The sequence below is a fragment of the Scatophagus argus genome, chromosome 13 (genome assembly GCF_020382885.2).
Source record: "Scatophagus argus isolate fScaArg1 chromosome 13, fScaArg1.pri, whole genome shotgun sequence".
NCBI classification, from domain to species: domain Eukaryota; kingdom Metazoa; phylum Chordata; class Actinopteri; family Scatophagidae; genus Scatophagus; species Scatophagus argus.
Window position 1 is genome coordinate 17,898,808 of NC_058505.1, and position 12,012 is coordinate 17,910,819.

At 41.4% G+C, this 12,012-nt stretch overlaps 1 protein-coding gene and 1 long non-coding RNA gene across 5 annotated transcripts; one reads left to right on the forward strand and one right to left on the reverse strand.

Moving 5' to 3' along the window:
* Positions 1-1,009: 1,009 nt before the first annotated feature.
* LOC124069327 lies at positions 1,010-2,049 on the reverse strand. The gene is made up of 3 exons (XR_006845045.1): positions 1,908-2,049; positions 1,187-1,608; positions 1,010-1,097 (listed from the first exon to the last, which is right to left on the reverse strand). It is a non-coding gene; the product is annotated as an uncharacterized LOC124069327 (long non-coding RNA).
* Positions 2,017-11,225, forward strand: LOC124069319 (1-phosphatidylinositol 4,5-bisphosphate phosphodiesterase delta-1-like). 4 transcript variants are annotated; one of them, XM_046408383.1, is made up of 16 exons: positions 3,265-3,407; positions 3,575-3,628; positions 3,737-3,895; positions 4,524-4,752; positions 4,858-4,987; positions 5,228-5,456; positions 6,232-6,433; positions 7,241-7,385; positions 7,901-8,053; positions 8,159-8,311; positions 8,405-8,564; positions 8,984-9,100; positions 9,252-9,430; positions 9,551-9,683; positions 10,213-10,362; positions 10,570-11,225. In XM_046408383.1, exons 3-16 carry the CDS (start codon positions 3,739-3,741, stop codon positions 10,659-10,661), a joined length of 2,229 nt encoding a protein of 742 aa, XP_046264339.1. In that variant the 5' UTR covers positions 3,265-3,407; positions 3,575-3,628; positions 3,737-3,738; the 3' UTR covers positions 10,662-11,225. The 4 variants fall into 4 exon arrangements, with proteins under 4 accessions (XP_046264338.1, XP_046264337.1, XP_046264336.1 ...); XM_046408382.1 differs by lacking the exons at positions 3,265-3,407; positions 3,575-3,628 and adding an exon at positions 2,017-2,220; XM_046408381.1 differs by lacking the exon at positions 3,575-3,628 and having other exon boundaries at positions 3,132-3,407; positions 8,408-8,564.
* Positions 11,226-12,012: the final 787 nt, after the last annotated feature.

A 12,012-nucleotide genomic window follows, 5' to 3' on the forward strand; every position in this document is an offset into this window, starting at 1 on the left:
TATAGACAACAGCAAATACCACAAGAACAGCAACAGAGGTAATTAACAAAAGTAAAAAAAAATAGTTCTTGTCAAATCTGCAGGCTATTATATAATTGTATTAATATTATCAATGCATTACCGTATAAGGATTACCCTTAGTTTAGACTATAACAATTCATTGTTTTTGTAAACTCTTCGCATGTTCTAAGAGCAGCACAAAAACTTTAACATTGTACCTTGGTGGACCAGACTACTTGAGTAAATGTACATCAACTGGATTGCACATAGTCTACAGCATGTTTAAAATTTATTTAGGCTATTTTTAATATTTAAATTTCCATGATGAACCTTGGAACTGGCCAAGATGTTTCATGAAAAGCAGATGGACTGTGTGTGCTCTGCAGTATTCATAACTGAGTGTAATTTCTTATTAACATTTGGTAACCCAGGAACTGCATGATCTGTGTCACTGTGACATGGGGAACATGGGGAAGTTTTGGCGAAAGCAGCAGAACGATGGATGGTATCAGTGGTATGTGAGGAATCAGCAGGGCCTGTTCTTGCTCGTCCACCAAGCACAGACACCAGTCAAAGACACATTATTGTCAGCAAGAGTAATTACTTAGAACTTTCTGTTTACATTGTTTTGAAATGAGATGTTTTATGTGAATCATTCATTCATTATTCATGAATTATTCATTCATTCTTTATCCAAAGTCACTGATGTAAGTACCGTAAGGTCAAACATCACTGGTTGGTGTCATGGTTTACAAACACATCATTTGCTGCAAAAGAACCATTTCCCAGACTCACTGAGTCTGGACTCACTCACTTTTTACAAGAACACATGAAAACACACATGAGGGATTCTCTCAATAAAAACCAGAGATAGTTTATTAAAACTGAAACTGAGAATGTAAATCTCATCAGCTCCTTTGTCTAACAAGCCACACCAGCTCTGGTGTGTAAACAACTGAACAGGAACATGTACACAAACACGTCACTGAAGAAATCGTTTAAAAAAGTAATACCCTCTCCTTCATCACTGAGCACTTCAAGATGCCCTTGAGCAAAGCACTTGGAGAAGACAAGCTCCCAGATGAATCTTTCCAAGTCTATGAAATGTGAAATCACAATGAAAAGCATGTTTTGTTTTTCTTTCTGAAGTTAATAAACACACATGTACAATGTGAGATTCTCACACATTATGCACTCAGAGCTGTGATACAAATGTAAAGACAATCCATGAGGAAAACAGCTCTATTTTCCCTGAACCTCGTGGATTTTGGAAGTGGTCGGCCCTTGTCCGGAAGCCCCCCCGTCCGATGCTGCATTAAAGCTCACTCATCCTGATGCTGACAGAGCGCTGAGGGTAAGCCAGGCCTGAAAGGGAAGTGCTGAGAGCCACAAGAGCCCCAGCGCACCAGTGATTGCAGTGCTATTATCCTACCAAGGCTAAGCTGCACATGAAAAGGAAAGTGAAAAAAAAAACTTCATCTGTCCCATTCATTGTAACAAACATGCTCAAGCTCACTATTAACTATGTGGATGGGCAGCGAGCCAACTCCGCCATTCAGCCTTCTCGATCATGTTTACCTTGGGTTCAAATGAGAAACAGGTGTCCAGCTGAAAATACAATTGACAAAGGCATTATCAGACAGACTACAAGTCACAGTATCTTGATTAAGCCTGCTTTCTCATGCGAACGCCCCCTCCCTGTTGATTCACTTCTAGGGTTTCCCCTGAATGAATTGGCCCTAGAGGAAAAAGGGGATTATAAAGGGTATGGCTTAAAGAATTTTTTTTATTATCATTAATATTACTATTTTGGCTGCAGGTGCAAAGACCAGTTCCAACTGAGGCACACTTTAACTGCTAGCTGTTAAGTATGTTAAGCACTGAACTAGTATGAAGGTGTAACCTACCCTGTTATGACATCAGCAGCGCAGCTTGTATGGCAGGCTCGTCAAACCGGTGTTAGAGCCTGCAGGAGTGTTCACACCATTCACACAGCCCGGAGAGACCCACCTGTGCCGCCGCCTTTTACGTTGGCTGGCCTCACACGCGGCTGAACAACCCCTAACCTGAGTTTTCTCACCTGACTCTGCACATGGACAGCAGGAGCAACTGTACATGAAACGGTGCATTAAGTTCAGCAGGGAATAACGAGGCCTCACTGCGTAAAGAAGAGACACAACTGAGTAAGGATGGAAACCAACAGGATCGGTCAGGAAAACGGTAGGGTCACATGTTGGATTCATTGTGTCATTGTACGAATTAAAGCCAGTTTCGTTGGGAATTTTGTTTTGGTCCATAATTATTCGACATTGAATCCTCAAGCCAAAGTGGTACTATGCGGGTAAACTGGAGTGGTTAGCCTAATTATTCATTTATCTGACATTTTCAGTTTTGTAATCAAACTTTTTTTTTTTTTTACTTCACTAAATGTAGGTATTTCGTGTATTGGACAAAATCTGTTCGATCACCTTTAATATGTATAAGAGCGTTTATACTCAGGGGAAAGGTGTGGCTCCTCTTATCCAGCGTAGTTTCAGCGCAACAAACACAAACAGTGTTGCCAAAACCAAAACCGCGCACAGCCTCGAGTTCAACAAACACTGGCTGCAAACACGTTATGGAGATGCGCTAAATAAACCCGTAATTGTCTCTTCTCAGCACTCAATGTGTCGTTGACCTGTGAGCCGGCACCTTGAAGTTTTTTAACACTGAGTAAACTTTGTGGAATTTATTTAAATCACAGCACTTGACATTATCGCAAAGCTACCGCTAGATGGAGCCCTGAAGCAACCACTGCTGGACTCAACACCGACCTTATATTAAATGTATTGTTACAGCATATTTACGTTCTTTTTTCAAACTTTTTATTTTTTTTAAAGCTTGCTGTATTACGCTCTGGTCGTTTAGTCTCATGAAAACTGTGTGTTAATTATTTATATATGTATATAAACTGGGCCGATTGTCCATATATTATCTAAAGTTAACTGCGGGATCTTCAAAAATGATCTGTCTCCAGTGCTGATCAGCTCGTTTTCCCTCAGTAAATGACTAGAAAAAAACCCAACAACATTTAGTAGAAGCGGACAGACGTTGTAAGCCACATCCTCTTTCCTTGCCGCGGTTATTGACATTACTAGCTGACTGGCTGGAGGATGTGTCTGGCTGTCAGCTGACTACCTGAAGGGAGTCCTGACGGATAAAAAGTGAACTTTGAGAGGGGCTGGTACTCGGCACGTCCCTCTACACACAGCTCGGTCCCGACGCCTTGTGAACACACTGTGGTAGCGTTTCAGCACTTCAGGGCACCATGAATTGCTTGCAAAGACAAACTCCACTCAGCCGATCTGAGGAATTACTTAGCCATGCCAGAAGCCAGAAGTTGATACAAACGAACGCAAAGATCCTGGGTAGGCTGAGCTGCACTTATTCAAACAACAGCTGGTAGCTAATGTGACATCCAGGGTCAGACATGTTTTGTTGTGTATATCTCAGCTTGGTTGTCATGTGCAAAGAAAGGGGCTTGCATTGGTTTCCTGCTTGACTTTGAACCTTATTATTCCCTCTTTTCATGTAGTTTTCTGGTGAGATGAATTCAGGTTAAAAGGGAGGCAACTGAGCAGTGTCAAAGGTTTGAGTCAGCTGACGTATGTGTAAGATGGGCTTCACCTCAACAGGTTTCGGGAAATTTAGTGTTTAATCTGTTGTAATTTTACATTCTGCTTCCCCATTTTCACAGGTATGGAGGGAGATCTAGACCTCCAGTTCCTCCTGAAGGGAGGAGACCTCCTCAAGGTCCGCTCCACGTCCTGGAAAAAGACCCGCCACTTCAAACTCCAGGAAGACTGCAAGACCATGTGGCGTGAATCAAAGAAATTCTTCAAGGCGAACCAAACCTGTGAGTGCTGTCCCAGCATCCCAGAAGAATGTGTGTGAGACCATCCAGCAAAACTCTCGCACTCATCTGGTGTTGTGATGGACATGTTTACAGTTTCTTCTTTACTTTAGACTCATTATTTTTACCTGCACATCATCCAACACATTTGCGTTTTCGTTTTTTAGGTCAGATGGATTTTATTTCATGGATTATAAATGAGCCATAAAAATCTTTCTGCCTGACAGACCTTTGTATCATCATACAAAACAGGCTGTTCATCACTGCAGTGATATCTTTTGTGGGTGTGTTTTATCAAGATAATAATTTTGTTATTGTGTGTGAAGGAGTGGTTTGAAATGGCTCTCCCTATTTTCTCCTCTTAAATTACATCCATAAACTGTCCTAATATAGTCACAGTCTGATAACTGTAGTGGGGTGACGTCTTAATGTCCAACCCTCAAAGGTGCATCCAACAACTCTGTACATTAAAAACTTACAGTAAAAAGCAGCAGGTAGAAATGCAGAAATTCATTTTCCAGAAACCTGCGATGTGACGTCAGTAAACCACAAACAGCAGAACAAGCCATATTTTATCAGTCCTATGGGAGGCAATTCCTTTAAAAATAACATTTGCGGCTCCTGTGTTCAGTTTCACTCGATGACATCTCAGCGGTGCGAATTGGCCGTCAGTCAGAGGGTCTGAGGAAGTACACAGAGGAGCAGGTGGACGGCCGCTGCTTCTCCATTGTGTTCAAGGGGCGCCGCAAGAACCTGGACCTCATCGCCAGCTCAGAGGAGGAGGCCAAGCAGTGGGTCAACAGCCTACAGAAAGTGGTCTCCAGCATGAACAACCTCAGCACCCAGCAGAAGACGGAGCAGTATCCTTAGACATTGGTTCTCAGCTACCTCAAAGTCCTATATGTTATGAATAACAGTCTGTTTTAACATGCATATATCCATTCCTTACACCGAAAACTTTTCAGCTGGATCTTCAGTTGCCTGAAGAAGGCAGACAAGAACAAAGATGATAAGCTGAGTCAGTCAGAGGTGAAGAACTTCCTGCGGCTGATCAACATTGAAGTGGACGACGTCTACACGGAGATGCTCTTTGAGGTGATGCCCTTACAGTAAATGTGTGGATGGAATGGAAGTCAAAGGAAGATGTCCTTAGTTTGTGTGTGTGTATAAGTGTTATTTTGTCCTAGACTTTTGCCAGGCGGTACACAGTTTTTGTTAAGTGGCAGCTAGAAAAATACTAACATTTTCTTAGTACTCTTGAGATCTATTTTTAATATTGTGTTCAGGTTATATTTAAAGCATGGACCAACTTTTATATGACATTCCATCATGCAGAAATGTGACAAATCCAAGTCTGGATTCCTGGCTGGAGAGGAGATTCAGCATTTCTATAACCTGTTGACCTATCGGGAGGAAATTGACGTGATCTATGGAGAGTATGCCAAAACTACGGGCTTGATGAGCGCTGAAAACCTGGTGGACTTCCTGATGAAAGAACAGAGAGAGAAAGCCACACTGGCCGATGCTCAAAGCATAATCCAGAAGTATGAGCCAGATGAAAATGGTCAGTACATTATTTTAAATGAAGCGTCTTCTTTTCAGATTGTCACTCAGGTTGTAATGTGCTACAGCAGTGGTTCTCAGTCCTGGTCTTTCAACATCACAACTGAATCACTAACACATTGATCATTAATAAATAAACACTGCTCTGCGTTTGGGACGTGGATTAAAGGAATAATGCGACACGTAGAGAAACATACTTATTCACTTTCTTGCCAAGAGTTGAATGAGAAGATGGATACCACTCTCATGCAGGAGGCAGTTAGCTTTGTTTAGCTTAGCATAAAGACTGGCTCTGTACAAAGTTGAAAAAGCACACCTAACAATACAGTTGAAGCCTGAGGTCTTGTTTCATGTTTAGATTTAGTCATAACATGAGTCATTTTCAATGTCAAATATCATGTTGCAAAGCCAGCTAATCATTTAGTTGATGACTACTTGCGCCTGTCAATGTTAATCTACAAGATAGACATGCCTTATGCACTTTTCAGTATTGGTGGTGCTCTTAAAGATAAGTATTGGAGGGCATTTTTTTGTCCAATCTACCAAGGCTACTTAATGATAAGTCAGCTTATCAGGCAGAATTTCACCATGAAAATGTAAAAATAGAGACACAAGTGACAATTCTAGTTTCAAACCTTGCATGCACAAAGAAGAAAGTGGTTTCTCTATCCAGTCACCAAGTCCTCTTTGCTAGATTTAATACTGAAGTCATTTTGGGGAGATCAGATTCTCACACAGTACGTGTATTGTTCTGCCTTGTATTTGTGTTCCTTCAGCCAAGGAGAAGAAGCTGCTTTCCAGAGATGGCTTCCTCATGTACCTGCACCATCCAGAGACCCTGATCCTCAGTTCAGACCACAAAGAGGTGTACCAGGACATGAGCCATCCACTCAGCCACTACTTCATCTCCTCCTCACACAACACCTATCTCATGGAGGATCAGCTCAAAGGGCCCAGCAGCACTGAGGCTTATGTCAGGTAACGGCTTTCGGTTAGCAGAAAAGAGTCTGTCTTTGAAGTCTTGAAGTCAGCTGCTGCACCCTTAATGTTCTGAGAGAATCACTGCAGTCTGCAGATGTTTATCCATCATTGGGTCTCTATCCAAACATAATTTTAGGAAACTAATGGCTGCATTGTGTCTGTACTTTGTGCCTATGAAAGTGCAAATAAGTAATTGGATGATTAGGAATGACCTCTTTAAAGCTCACCTGTTTTCTGGAACAGAAGGGGAGACTGTGACCATATTTCATGTTTGTTCAGATAGTGAGTTGGTGACACTAATCCTGGGTGTCCACCTTGAAACTGTGCTGATTGTCTAGTTCTTCTGTGCTGCCAGGTTGAAGATGTGTGTGAAGCCTCCGCGTTTTAGAATCTGTAGTTTCTTTGTGTTCAGAATCAGCTTTACTGGCTAAATGTGAATACATGTGAATTAACTGTTTTTTTTTTTGTTTCTCATTATGAATGCACGCATCAATAGAAATACAGCAGTAGTTTTTACTGTCAGTTCTCTGTACTGCTCTGTAAAAAATAGTCTCTAATCCCATATCACTGGAATCATACATGCCACAGTGCAGTATTGTAATAACTTTACCATTTAACCAAGAACTACACTTACTTTTTATTAAATTCCTTCAAAGTCTTCAATCTTTATATATTAAATGAGTCTGGACAGACATGGATGTAAACTTCAACTTAACTAGAGCATGGAGGCATTTAACATCAGGAAGTAATTCTAGCTGAAGTCTAACCATTCAGTCTATTGTGCTGGTTGTGACTCTCTCTCAGGGCCCTCCTGAAGGGCTGCCGCTGTGTGGAGCTGGACTGCTGGGATGGATCAGATGATGAGCCAGTCATCTATCACGGCTACACACTCACCTCTAAGATCCTCTTCAAAGATGCTATTGCAGCCATCAAGGAGTATGCATTTAAGGTGAGGCCACCAATACCACGTTTAAAGCAATACAATGGATACAATGAAACAGATTGTGAGTCCAAGTCTGTACAGATCTCAAGGAAATTCAATCGAATGCAACTGGACTTAGTTATTTGTCTTGACCAGCCTAGTCAAGCGAGCATGAACTGATGAAGCCTCTTGGATGAGAGGTGAAATGTCTTCAAAGACAAATAACTAAGTCCAGTTGCATTCGATTGAATTTCCTTGAGATAACCATGACCTGGATGAATGAGAATATTCACAGGCTTATTGTCTGTACAGATATTAACATCAGTGACCAGGACTGTTGAGTAGCAGCACTTATCCTATTTTTTGTGTGTAGGATTTTTATTTGATTTATTATAATTATTATTATTGCAGTGGTATTTAGAGAGGCATTGAATTGAAGATTTTTATACTATGATTGTCTCAAAGTTTAAAACTCAGGTGTTGTGAAAACCTGACACTGACCTTACTTTAAGCTCAAGTTTTCTGTGTCTGGCTGTTCACAGACGTCAGATTACCCAGTTATCCTCTCCTTGGAGAACCACTGCAGTGTGAAGCAGCAGGAAGTCATGGCCTGCCACATGAGATCCATCCTGGGCAGTGCACTCATCACTTCCCCCCTGGGGGAGGGCATGCCCACAAACTTCCCATCTCCAGAGGTATCTATAGATAGATCTTATTTTCATGACAGATGGTTGTGAAGATGCAAGTCACCCACAGAGCAACACTGCTTGTTGTGTGTGCGTGCTCACACGTACCTCCAGGAGCTAAAGGGGAAGTTCCTGATCAAAGGAAAGAGGTTAAACAAACTGGAGGCCAGCTTTGCTCCCGAGGCAACGGCAGCTGATGACACGGACGTGACGGAGGAGGAAGAGTCAAATGATGAAGATAAACAGAATGAGGAAGACAAAAGCAAGGTGGGAGGTCATAAGATTCAATACATGTACCTCAACACACTTTAGCAATTGCAGACGTGTTTTGCATTTACATCATTTCCGTGTAATGTGTAGAAGAAGAAGAAGCTGAAACTGGCCAAAGAGCTGTCCGACATGGTGATCTACTGTAAGAGCGTCCACTTCCACGGCTTTGAGGACGCAAGGACAAACCTGAGCTTCTATGAGATGTCATCCTTCAAAGAGGGAAAGGCCATGGATCTGGCAAAGGAGTCTGGTGAGGAAGATGTCAAGACTTATCAAGTTGTAAAGTTGCCAATTACGAAAATGTATAAAATACTTATTGGTGTCACCTAATTCCAAAAAATTACATTACATTTGTCTCTTGGAAACCTTTGAAATAAGTCTGACCTGGAAACTAAAGCAGTTCAACATGAATTCATTTCTTCCCTGGCTACAACTAAGTATTTACATCATGAAAACAACTAATTAGCGTGTCTGTATTCTTGATTTTTTTTTTTTTTTAACTGTTAGTAACTCTTTTTTAACATCTATTGTTAAATCAGACCTGACACCAGATGTATTGCTATGATGATTATAGTGTACACAAAATGAGGCACCCTCCCATATGATGACAGAAGATCAGAATCTAACTCTGTTCCTTGGTATTGATGTGATGTGTCTGGATCTCTGCAGCTAATGCTTACATCCGTCATAATGTGGAAAAACTGAGCCGCATCTACCCAGGAGGCTTCAGGACCGACTCCTCCAACTACAACCCAGTGTCTCTGTGGAATGCTGGCTGCCAAATTGGTACATGATACCGACAAAAGGAGGAAATTACAAACTTTCATGTGAACAATTTAGTCCAATTATGTAGCTAGTACCAATGAAAAAATCATTAAATAAATGTCTGTAATGTCGGATTCATCACTGTCCTTGCATCATGTTACTTGCTTTTTAGTGGCCTTAAACTTCCAGACAAGCTGCTCAGACATGGACATAAACCAGGGCAGATTCCTGGTTAACGGAAAGAGCGGCTACATCCTGAAACCAGCCTACATGAGGGACATAGAGACAGAGTTTGACCCCATCACCCTGACCCGAGGAGACTGGCTGCAGCACAAGACACTCCATGTCATGGTTGAGTGTTTCACTGTGAACACACATGCTGACATTGATGCTTGTTTCCTGTTCAATATATTGCTGTCCAGATGTTGAAGGACTTTTTATTTTCTGACCTGTCCCCTCTCCTGTCACCAGGTTATATCAGCCCAGCAGCTCCCCAAAGTGAACAACAAGAAGTCCTCCATCGTGGACCCGCTGGTTAAAGTGCAGGTGTATGGAGTGCCGGCTGACGTTGCTGAGAAAGAGACCAGTCCTATCGACAACAATGGTACTTTCACTGTATTCTACTTTCAATTTACAATGCGGTTTTCCCAATTCCACCATTACTTGAACATGGTCAGTGCAATGTTTTTATTTTCATTACACATGTAATGCAGTTTGACATTTTTCAGCTGGCTAACATCAGCATTTGGCATGATTTCGGGATCATGTTAGAGTCACGGTAGAATATTTCTGTACCAGTAGAAGCCCCAATAGGCCATAATGCAATGTGGATACAAGGCACGTAGCATTTTGAGTAAGTTGTAAGCTGTAAGCTTTTATTCACTGGGATAAAACTCCTGCTCTGCGTACCTGTTTATCTGTCACTACTGTGTAAAACCCACCGCTTCATACAACACGTGTTCATGCTGTCTGGGGGTTGTCAGAGTGCATTCTGGGAAGTCTTTTAAATACACGTAGACAAGGCTAGTTAAAAGATCACCAAATAACTCCAGGAATGCGCTGAACATCAGAAATAAACAATGCATAACGTCTGTGGTAAATTACTGATGCCGTATTTCTTTCCTCTGTTTAAGGCTTCAACCCATCATGGAATGAAAATTTCCAGTTTGACGTGTATGTGCCAGAGCTGGCAGTGGTTCGCTTCCTCATCGAAGACTATGACTCCACATCTGATAATGAGTTTGTTGGACAGTACACACTTCCATTCAACAGCTTAAAATTGGGTAAGTTCAGCAACTGGCAGTTGATATTTGCAGCATTTATCACTGTATCCCAGTGATGGTTTTCACCCTTCATAAATGAACAGAGACAGGAAGTTTCCCATCTCTGGTGGGACATAGAGAACTCGATTCACACTTGTGCACAGAGAGCTCTTCATATTCTCCTTTTTCCCTGACCACTGACTGCAGCCACTTTGTGCTCCCACACAGGATACAGACACGTGCCTCTGCTCAGTAAGAACGGAGACGTTCTCCCTTCAGCTGGACTCTTTGTACACATCATGGTTGTTGATGCCGAGTAAGACTTCGTTGACTGGCATGCACCTCCACAGGACACAGGGACCTCCAATACACAGCCATCTTTTAGCTGGTCTTAATTGTATTTTTTAATTCTCTTTCGGCTCTGTTGCTTAAGTTCATGATTAACTTGCTTAATTCCAGCAGTTTGAGCAGCTGCTGTAAAACATTCACGGGACAGCAATTCTATGCAAACACAGTTGGATTTGAGAGACTTTCTAATGAGTCACATTACAGGGACTGTAATACAAACTGTTTCAGGTGGTTTGTATGAGTTGCACTAGTGTTTTACCTTGCTCAGTTTGCAATGGCATTAGATTTTTATTTTATTTTTTAAAACGTAATCATCATTCTGGTAGCTTAATGTGTTGTCTATTTAAATCTTTTCATTCAAATGACCATTGGCTTCTTATGAATTTTAGTGAAACACAAGCCAGCATAAAAGCAATGTGCTTTGTTTTCACCAGTAACTTTAGTCATCAAGTTTGATTATTTTTCATGTGACATCATTATGACCATGTCTTTATCTTTTCTTAAATCAAGATGAAGATAAAAGTTTTCTACAGGAACCCCTGTCTCGATCCTTTTTATTTATTTTTTTGAACAGTGATTCACTTTAAGGGGCCACATGCTTAAAATTCACATTTGTAGTTACACAAGACTTAAGGTGAACCTAAATAATAATCCTCAGGCCTCTCGGGCACCAAGTAGAATAATACAAGTTAATTACCTACCTGGTCACTAATTCAAGCACCCTACAGCGCATACAGTGGAAACCAACCAGACCAATACTATTTTATGCAAACAGATAAAGAAGGAAACATGTTTGGGGTGAGCAACTTCAGCCTTTCTACAGGGCAATATCATGACCCAGTGAACTTTGGATTGACACACCCTTTGTACACAGCCGAAGTCCGACAATCAAATGGAGGTCAGAGACGATGATGCACATGAATGCACAACTAATCAGTCAGCCTACTGTTGGCATTACAACCTTGGCTATTGTAAGGTTATTTGTCTTGTATACTTGAAGAAGTTATAACATGACAGGGACAACCCAGGTAACTGAATCTCTACAGTACCCCTCAGCTCTGTGGGGGCTTTTAGCCTTTTCCAGCTCGTTGCTTTGATAATATGATGCATAACTTTTTGTCAACCCTCACCACATTATGTTCAGCTAAAGTAAGAGCTTATAGCAGATACAGAGCCAGATCATTTTCAAAGGAGTACGAGCTAAGAACTGTAATTATTGGACTTGTATTCTCCATAAGATCAGAAACATCATGGGGAATATAGGTTAGAAAGGTACATCAGTTTTGTGTTTGCAGCCTGTTCCTGCTGATGTGCAACTAATCT

Coding starts and splice junctions, on each gene's coding strand:
- LOC124069319 (XM_046408380.1), top strand. CDS start 3,308: ATGAATTGCTTGCAAAGACAAACTCCACTCAGCCGATCTGAGGAATTA. Junction 4,988..5,227: donor ACACGGAGATGCTCTTTGAG/GTGATGCCCTTA, acceptor TCCATCATGCAG/AAATGTGACAAATCCAAGTC. Junction 9,431..9,550: donor ACAAGACACTCCATGTCATG/GTTGAGTGTTTC, acceptor TCCTGTCACCAG/GTTATATCAGCCCAGCAGCT.